Source organism: Hippocampus bargibanti, linkage group LG04, assembly GCF_051943395.1.
Source record: "Hippocampus bargibanti isolate YZ-2025 linkage group LG04, ASM5194339v1, whole genome shotgun sequence".
Classification (NCBI taxonomy): domain Eukaryota; kingdom Metazoa; phylum Chordata; class Actinopteri; order Syngnathiformes; family Syngnathidae; genus Hippocampus; species Hippocampus bargibanti.
In genome coordinates, this window is record NC_142737.1 from 616,845 (window position 1) to 626,248 (window position 9,404).

General features: G+C 45.5%; 1 protein-coding gene across 1 annotated transcript; it reads left to right on the top strand.

Annotated features, from left to right (window-relative positions):
* The first annotated feature begins 16 nt into the window (after window positions 1-16).
* Window positions 17-9,390, top strand: qsox2 (quiescin Q6 sulfhydryl oxidase 2). The gene is made up of 11 exons (XM_088993343.1): window positions 17-378; window positions 1,426-1,526; window positions 2,997-3,045; window positions 3,186-3,276; window positions 3,688-3,778; window positions 3,848-4,149; window positions 5,060-5,189; window positions 5,268-5,390; window positions 5,461-5,611; window positions 6,905-7,087; window positions 7,964-9,390. Exons 1-11 carry the CDS (start codon window positions 135-137, stop codon window positions 8,335-8,337), a joined length of 1,839 nt encoding a protein of 612 aa, XP_088849469.1. The 5' UTR covers window positions 17-134; the 3' UTR covers window positions 8,338-9,390.
* The last annotated feature ends 14 nt before the right edge of the window (window positions 9,391-9,404 follow it).

Below are 9,404 nucleotides of genomic sequence, written 5' to 3' on the forward strand. Positions count from 1 at the left end.
ATGTAACGGGGGCGTGGCCAAAGGTGTCTCCGCTTCCGGTTCTCCATATGATGGAGTCCGCCGGCTTCATCGCATTTAGAAGTTTGATAATGCGATGCTCCTCTTCTCATCCCTTTTCGCGCTGTTGACGCGGAATGGCGACGGGGCGCTTACTCGGTTTGTGTTTGTGGGCGTCGTTACTGCGCGACGGCCAACAAGAGGGGGGCTCGGGCCGACTCTACTCCCCCTCGGACCCGCTGAGCGTCCTGAGCGGCTCCAGCTTGAAGCCAAGCGTCACCAACTCGTCTTGCGGCTGGCTGGTGCAGTTTATGTCGTCGTGGTGCGGCCATTGCGTCCAATTCTCGCCCACTTGGAAAGCTCTGGCCCGGGATGTCCAAGGTGCGCCAAACCCTCGATATTTGGGATGTTTTGTTCGAGATTTTGGCTTATTTGTGTCTTTTTAGGCGTTGTATATGACTACAGTGATACCTTGCCTTACGAACTTCATTGGTTCCCAGACAGAGTGTGTATCCAGGCGGAAAGTGTGTATCCCAAAAATTAATTTCCCGTAGGAAACCATTAAAATGAGAATAATCTGTTCCCAGGTACCCATAAAACATCATTTTCTACTAAATAAGCCTTAAAATTACACAAAATAGACCTTATTTTAATATAGAATACATGTGCTATAGTATTATAATGAAAGAAATACAGTGTACTGTATAATAACATCGTTTTATTGACCTTTGTGATGGTCGTTGATGGCTCGATGGAATGGAGTGGTCGCTTTCATCAGCATGAAACACTTGATGAGGAAAGTAGCCTTCTTCTTTCACCATCTTGAGGAATGATTCCTTGTAGGTGCTTTCTCTGCGATACTTTTATCTGGTTCCTCATCAATTGTGTTCTGTTTAGCTGGGTTGATAGCTTTTTGCATCAAGTGTACAAGATGGCTTGTGCGGGTTATTTGTGGAGCCTGGTTGATGGGAATTTTAACCTTGCAGTCTACACTCTGCCTTTGAACTATCAAAATTGAAACGAGTCCGAATGTCACTGTTTTCTATCCATGTTGTCACTCTCTCTCTGGTGTTTAAACCACCTCCTCTCACTGCCGCGTTCTTGACCAATCACGTGGTTTTAACCGAAGACTGGGCACTGGGAATAGAGGACCAAAACAAGCTGGCTGCCATTTTCTTTTAGGAGAACGGGCTCGTTGGCGAACGTGTGTATCCCAAAAAAATAGTTTGTATGCCAAGGTAAAATTTTCATCAATTTAACATTCGTAAACGGAAACGTTCGTAAACCGAGGTATCACTGTACGTGGTTTTCCCTTTGGGTTCACGTCATGGGAAAAGGCAGCTGGTGTCCAGCCGATTGGTCCCCCAGAGACAAAGACGGTGACAGATGGACACGAAATCCATCTTCTCGCTCACTTTATGCGTTTAGAGTGGCAACAGGCAGTAAAGCTGGCGGTGTTGGACTGCTCGCAGGAGATCAACTACGACGTGTGTCAAGAGTACAAGATCCAGTTGTATCCCACCTTTAAAGTTAGTACTACACGCTAACGTCGTCGTACATACGCAGTGGAACTTTGCTTAACGAATTGGATTTGCCTAACCAAACAGCGTCAAAGCCAGTCAGTCTTGTTTCCCACTAAATAATGTAAATAAGAATAAATTACATTTATGGTTTATAATGCGGCGCACCCTAAATATGAAAAGCGGGGTCAATCCACAAACTGACCAAAAGACACTTAATAACTTTAAAAAAATGATGCTGCCCCTGGGTTTCATTTTAGGGGTAACCGATAAACGCTCCTTGATCTGTATGAAGAGTGATGTACAGTAAAGTCTCGTTATATCGATATCTGATATATCGATAGTCCCGGTTATATCGATACTATTTCTATGCACGTACGGAGAAAATTACATGCAAACAGGGTCGGATATATCGATAGTCCCGGTTATATCGATATTTTTTTGGACTCCCTTGAATATCGATATAACGAGACTTTACTGTATTGATTAACTCATTCACTGCCATTCCCTCTCCACCACCCTGGTTTCCGATTGGTTCACAGAGTTGACGGCTGTCAATCAACAGATCGGTAACGCCTCCCTCCCCCTGACGCGCACGGCCGCATTCACATTTATACACATTCAGTGTATTAGCTAACTAGCTATGTCGCTAGCTTTCTTTTAATTATGTAGTTATCAAGTGGCTAGCTATCTGTTGGCTATCTACTAGCTGGCTAGCTAGCTTTCTATCTGTGTATTTAATAGTGACAATCAGTCTATTAGCTAACTGCCTAGGTATTAGCTATATAGCTATCTAGGTGGATAACTATCTAGCGAGCTATCTGTTGGCTATCTACTAGCTGGCTAGCTAGCTTTCTATCTGTGTATTTAATAGTGACAATCTGTCTATTAGCTAACTGGCTAGGTATTAGCTATATAGCTATCTAGGTGGCTAACTATCTAACGAGCTATCTGTTGGCTATCTACTAGCTGGCTCGCTAGCTTTCTATTTACTTCCGGGTTGAGTGAATGCTGGCGCGTGTGGCTGCCGCTGCTCACCCACAGAAAAACTTGTCCTGTGACTGCAAAGTGACCTTGAGAGTTTTGAAAGGCGCTTAGAAATGAAATGTATTATTATTATTATTATTTAGGAATTAACTATTTTTTTGTGATGAAAGAAGAGAGTCTAAGGTTTCTAACGCTGTATTGAATGTTTATGTAGTCCTAAAAGTCAATATTCTGTGGGTCTTGCAATTCGAGTGAAAATGACAATAACCCTGGCACTGGAAATGACACATTTTTGCACGTCGTCTGGCAGTGAATGAGTTAAATGTCATTCATTGGTTCCAGGCCATGAAGGAACTTTTGTTGACTTTTTTTTGTTGTTTACTTTGCGCCTGCGTCTGTAACAGCGTCAACTAACACGTCGGCTAATTCGCTAAGCGAGGTTCCACTACCCGCAAAAATCCCGAAAGTTGCTAATCTGAAATCTCTCCAAAGTATTTCCCCGCATATTCGCCACTCGCGGACAAAGGGACAACCTACACAGGTGACAGACTCACTTCCTTGTTTGTCTTTCTTGACTCAATGTCTTACTTATTTGGCCTTGTGTGTGTGTGTGTGTGTGTGTGTGTGTGTGTGTGTGTGTGTGTGTGTGTGTGTGTGTGTGTGTGTGTGTGTGTGTGTTAGTTGTTGACAGAGACGTCCAATCCGTGAGACGGTTGATGGTGGACATCCTTCAGAACCACAGCAGCCACACACCCGCACTTAAGCCGTATAGGTGACAACAGAATGACAACATGACAGAGTCTCTGTCAGCGATGTTCGGTCGGACACTGTGGACAAAGGCTGGAACACAGAACGATTGTCTTTTACTGCCGGCAGGAGATGCAGCCATTCACGACAGACAGCAAATTAAAGTGATACATTAGTAAAACATAGTTTTCTTGATTACAATACCACACCTCTTGAGCAAAAAGCTGTAAGCAATAAAACATTGTCTCTTCCATGAGCTCTTCCTGTGAAGGAGTTTCAAGTCGTAAATTACTTTGGTGATAAAGGAGTTTCCCAAGTCCTAAATTCTGTCCAAGGCCAGATCTATTGGATAAAGATGACGGGCTAAAAAATAATACGGTAAATAATGTGTTAAAAAAATAATTAACACGTCAACTCTATGTGTGTGTGTGTGTAGCTCTGCGCAGATCCTTCCTTTGCTAGGTCAAAGGTCAGATCACTACACCGCCATCATTATAGAAGATGACCACTCGTACGTGGGGCGAGAGGTAAGCCACGCCCACTTCCCCAGAGGACAGCAAGTCGCATGTTATTGAGCCGTCGCGTCCCTGTTCCAGGTGACCTTGGACATGTCGGCGTATTCGGGCGTAAGCGTGCGTCGGGCGTTGAGCTCCGACGCCGCCCTGCTGGACGCGCTGAACGTCACGTCTTTACCGCACTTCTCCCTCGTCAACCCCGACGGGACGCACGTCCACGTGGACACGTCGTCGTCCAGCGCCAAGCCCTTGAGGTTCTTTGTCACTTGGTGTTTGCGTTCGCTACCGGGCGTCCGGCGCAGGCTCGACGCACGCTTGGAAAACGTGCCCGCGCCGCCTCAAGTGACGCTTGTGCCGAGCGCCGCCTGGACCCACGTTGACAGGTTCTTGTCTTTCTTATCGAGATCGTCAGCAGTGGGTGTGTGCACGCGCGCGTTTTTTTTTGTATATATGCTTACACACACACACACACACACACACACAACTTACAGTTGTGTGTGTGTGTGTGTTTGTGTATAAGTGAATGAATGTTTGTGTGTATTTGAATGCGTGTGTTTGTGTGTAAGTGAATGTGTGTGCTTGTGTATATTTGAATGAATGTGTGTGTGCGCGCGTTTGTATAGATCAGAATCAGAATCATCTTTATTGCCAAGTATGTAGAACACACAAGGAATTTGTTTCCGGTAGAACACGCTGCACTAGTATCGTCGTCAAAAAAAAAAAAAAGTGGCACTATACGCTTCCATTTTGGCTACTGTTGAAAGAGTTCAAAGAGTTAATGGCTTGGGGGAAGAAGCTGTTGAAATGGCTGGATTTGGTGCGCATGGATCGGTAGCACCTGCCTGAGGGGAGTAGCTGGAAAAGGTGGTGGGCAGGGTGCGGAGGGTCCAGTAGGATTTTCCGCGCCCTTGTTTGGATTCTTGCAGTGTGCAAGTCCTCGAGAGTGGCTAGGGCGCTGACAATGATTTTTTTCCGCCGTCCTAACTGTCCGTTGAAAATAGATGAATGAATGTGTGTGTTTGTGTTTCTCTATGTGAGTATTGTGTGTGTTTGTGTATATGTGAATGAACGAACGTACGTGTATTTGTGTGTCTGTGTTGGTATATATGTGACTGAATGTGTGTGTCAATGTGTGTGTTTGTGTATAACTGAATGTGTGTGTTTGTATATATTTGAATGAATGTACATGTGTGTGTGGTGTGTGTTTGTGTCTATGTGAATGTGTGTGTGTTGTTGTTTCTTGTGTGTGTGTGTGTGTGTGTGTTTGAACATTTGTCTCCGCCCGCCATGCAGTTCAAAGGTGTACATGGCGGATTTGGAGTCAGCCCTTCACTACATTTTGAGGGTGGAGCTAGCCACTCACCCCACCATGGAGGGGGAGGAGCTTCAAGTCTTCAAGGATTTTGTAACCCTGATCGCCAAGGTAACGAACGTTAGCCGCCTAACCCACCCGTTGCCACGGTTACCGTGCTGATGACCATCTGGGAATTTGCGCGAGGAGCTGTTTCCCGGGGGCGGTCCGGCGGTGAAGTTGATGGAGAAGCTCTCTGATTGGCTGAACGACCTGCCACTCAAGCAGATTTCCTACCAGGCTGTCCTGGACCTTGCGGACAACAAAATGAGGGTGAGCGTCCGCCGTCCGCGTAACTGACCGTTGTCGCGTGGTGTGAATACCGCCCATTTCCTTGTTTCAGACGGCGGACGCCTTCTTGTCTTCGGGGCTCAACTGGGTGGGCTGCCGGGGCAGCCGAGAAGGCCTACGGGGGTACCCCTGCGCCTTCTGGACGCTCTTCCACGTTCTTACCGTGCAACATCACCACAAACCTCAAGCCTTGGCCAATACTGGTACACACACATACACACCGACATGGTTTTCTACCCCCGCAGTTCAGTTTCAAAAGCTCCAAGATGGCGCCACAGTACTGCTTTTTGTCTGTATGGAGCTCCTCAATTAATTGCAACATTTATCAACGCTTTGTGCCAACGATTTGATGTTAAAGGGCCTAAATAAACCCCGTTAAGTTGAGTCATTAAACTCTTAAATGTGTTTGAAAATATACTCTGACTTTACAGTTGTAAGTTGAAATGGTCGTAAGTCGAAATCCATTCAAAATGTTGAATAGAGACTCGGAGGCTAAATGACTCGCAAACTCCTCCCCCCTGTGGTGCCATCACACGGTCGATTGCTGTGCGAACGTGAGACGCTGGCTGGCTGGCTGGCCAAAATTGTCGTACGCGTCGCCGCCCTGCTAGCGCGTTGCGGTGCCACAAGTAGAATTAAAATGTTAAAAATAGGGTCTGAAGGTCGTGGTCGTAAGTACGGGTGGTCGTAAGTCGGATGTTCCCTGTATTTAGTTTGTCAGAGTGAATCTGCGCAACTGACATCAACATAGTTCAACGTCACCGAAATAATAATAATAATAATACATTCCATTTCTAATCGCCTTTCAAAACTCTCAAGGTCACTTTACAGTCACAGGATAAAATTTTTCTGTGGGTGAGCAGCGGCAGCCACATACGCCAGTGTTCACTCAACCCCGAAGTAACTGAAATCGATTGCAAGCATGCTAGCTAGCTAATGGATAGCAAATAAATAGCGAATAGATAGCCAACAGCTTACAGCCAGTCAGCTTGACAGCTAATAGCTAGCTAGCTAATGGATAGCCAGTAGCCAGCCAGCTAACAGCCAGTCAGCTAGACAGCAAATAAATAGCGAATAGATCGCCAGATAGCCAACAGCTAGACAGCTAATAGTTAGCTAGCTAGCTAATGCATAGCGAATAGATAGCCAGATAGCCAACTCTAGACAGCTTACAGTCAGCCAGCTAGAAAGCTAATAGCTAGCCAGCTGGCTAGTAGATAGCTAACAAATTGCTAATAGCTAGCCAGATATATAGCTAATAGTTAGCCAGCCAGATAGCTAAAAATATCTTTTTTTGGCACATCCTCACAAGTACTTTCTGACTAGTGTGACTACTAGTCCATATGCAGACCGTGAAAGAGCATCTTCAGTTTTTAGTTTCTGCGGCTCAAATGACTTTGAAAACTCCTCCATTCACTCCAACATAATACAAGATGCCCCAAACTGGCGCAGAATCTCTACATGATCGAACCTGAAGTCGTGCCCGTGTGGCGTAGGTCTGGCGGGCGCGCGCGGCGTGCTAACGGTGATGCGCGGCTACATGCGCCACTTCTTCGGCTGTCGCCAATGCGGCCGCCATTTTGACTCCGCCTCCGCCTCGTTGAACTCGGTGGGCAGTACCGGCGAGCAGCTGCTGTGGCTCTGGCACGTGCACAACCAAGTCAACCTCAGGCTAGCAGGTAACGCTAACGGCACCCACGGCACTCACCTGCCTACCTGGCTGATTTTAATGTTTCTTTTCTTTTTATTTCTCTTCTAACTTTTTTTAATGATTATGATGGTTATTATGATTACTACTCGCTGGCTATCTCGCGAGCTACCTAGCTGGCTATCTATTTTCTATCTATTAGGTATGTGGCTGACTCTGTAGCTATCTCGCGGGCTATCTATTAGTTATGCGGCTACCTAGCTAGCTGTCTATCTATTGGCTATCTATTAGCCATCTGGCTCGATAGCTATTTAACTGTATCTATTAATTCTACGGCTACCTAGCTAGCTGTCTGTCTATTAGCTATCTGTTGGCTATCTATTAGCTATCTGGCAGGCTCGCTAGCTTTCTAGCTGGTTATCTATTCGTTATACGGCTACCTACCTAGCTGTCTATCTATTGGCTATCTATTAGCGAGCGAGCTGTCTATCTATTTGAGTTACTTGTGGGTTGAGTGAATGCTGGCACGTGTGGCTGCCGCTGCTCACCCACAGAAAAACGTATCCTGTGACTGAAAAGTGACCTTGAGTGTTTTGAAAGGCGCTTAGAAATGAAATTGATTATGTTTACTATCTGTTAGCAATCTAGCTAGCTAGCTGGCCATCTAAGTGACTAGCTAGCTAGCTATTAGCCATATGACTGTCTAGCTCTCTATTTAGCTATCTATTAGCTATCTACGTATTAGCTAGCTTTCTATCTTTATCGGTTAATTCCGGGTTGAGTGAACGGTAGCGCGTGTGGCTGCCGCTGCTCACCCACAGAAAGATGTATTATTATTATTATTATTATAGTGATTAACTTCCTGTCCCGTCTCTTGCTTGCCCTCCTCCTTTTATTTTGGCGGAAGGCTCGCTGAGCGACGACCCGGGCTTCCCCAAGCGCCTGTGGCCGGACCCTTCGATGTGCCCGCAGTGTCACGAAGAACAGGCAGGTGCCGCCGTTTGGGTGCGTGACGAGGTGTCGCGCTTCTTACAGCGCCATTACGCCCATGACAACCTGTCATGGCGGACGTACGGCGGCACCTCTCGACGGTCGCCCGCCGACGACGACGACGGCGAAAAACTGCTGGATTTTAGCGGACTGGAAATGAGCCTGTGCGTCGTCCTCTCCATTTCATCCTGCGTCGCCCTTCTATTCTTCTTCTTCTTCTTCCGGGTTCGAGCCCGGAGGTGGAAAACCTCTACTTCCTCCTGTTCGTCCATCTTGTGCCGCCTCGTGTGACCCTTTCTTCTTGTTCAAAACTTTTTTGAAACTTGCCTCTGAAAAGGCTGAAAAAAAAGCATCCGAGTTATGACGAGAAAAATTCTAATGCCAAATGGCGCCCTCGTGTGTTTCTACCTTGCTACTACAATTTGAACCAACCGCGATGGCTCCATCTAGCGGTGAGGAGATGAATCGCACTCGTGTCGTTTTGCTTTCAATAATAATAATACATTTAATTTATAGCTCGATAGAGAGTTAGACAATCATATGGCTAATAGCTAGCTAGCCGGATAGCTAACAGATAATAACAATACATTTCATTTCTAAGCGCCTTTCAAAACTCAAGGTCACTTTACAGTCAGGATCATTTTTTTCTGTAGGTGAGCAGCGGCAGCCACATGCGCCAGTGTTCACTCAACCCGGAAGTAACTCAAATGGATAGCAAGCTAACTAGCTAACGAATAGATGGCTAATAACTAGCAAGTAGATAGCTAATAGACAGCGAATGCTAACAATGCTAAAAATGCTACCATACCAAAAGGGAGTCTGAAAATATTTATTCCATGTAAAAAAAAAATTTTTTTTTTGCCGTCCATGTTTGAATGTGAATTTCGATGGTTAATTTTTGTTTCTATTTTTGATCTTTCAATTTCATTGATTGTCATGCCCGAGAAAGCCAATTGGACGACACACAAAGCGTATGAAAATATTTCAATAACATGTAATTTTCAATTTCTGAAAGATATTTTTCTATTCTGAATTGAAGAATAAAATAAGATGCAAAAATTTGTTCGAAAGTTGGTTCTTTTGAAGCAAAATAAACCCACAAACCTCAGACACACTTAAAACACACATCAGCGAAAGAAACTGACGTCATTTGTCGCGGCTTGGAATTGAAGCGGATTTACAGGAGATGTGAGACAATCTCTTCGTCAATGGATGCTCCAGCTTCGTGTTTGCTTTCAACATTTAGCTTGGAGCAGACGTGCACATTTCACCATGACGTCCCTGATCCACTGTTGAAAAGGAGGCTACTATCCTCTCCTCTTTCATCTAGAACTGCGTCATACAACAAATAGGGTGCT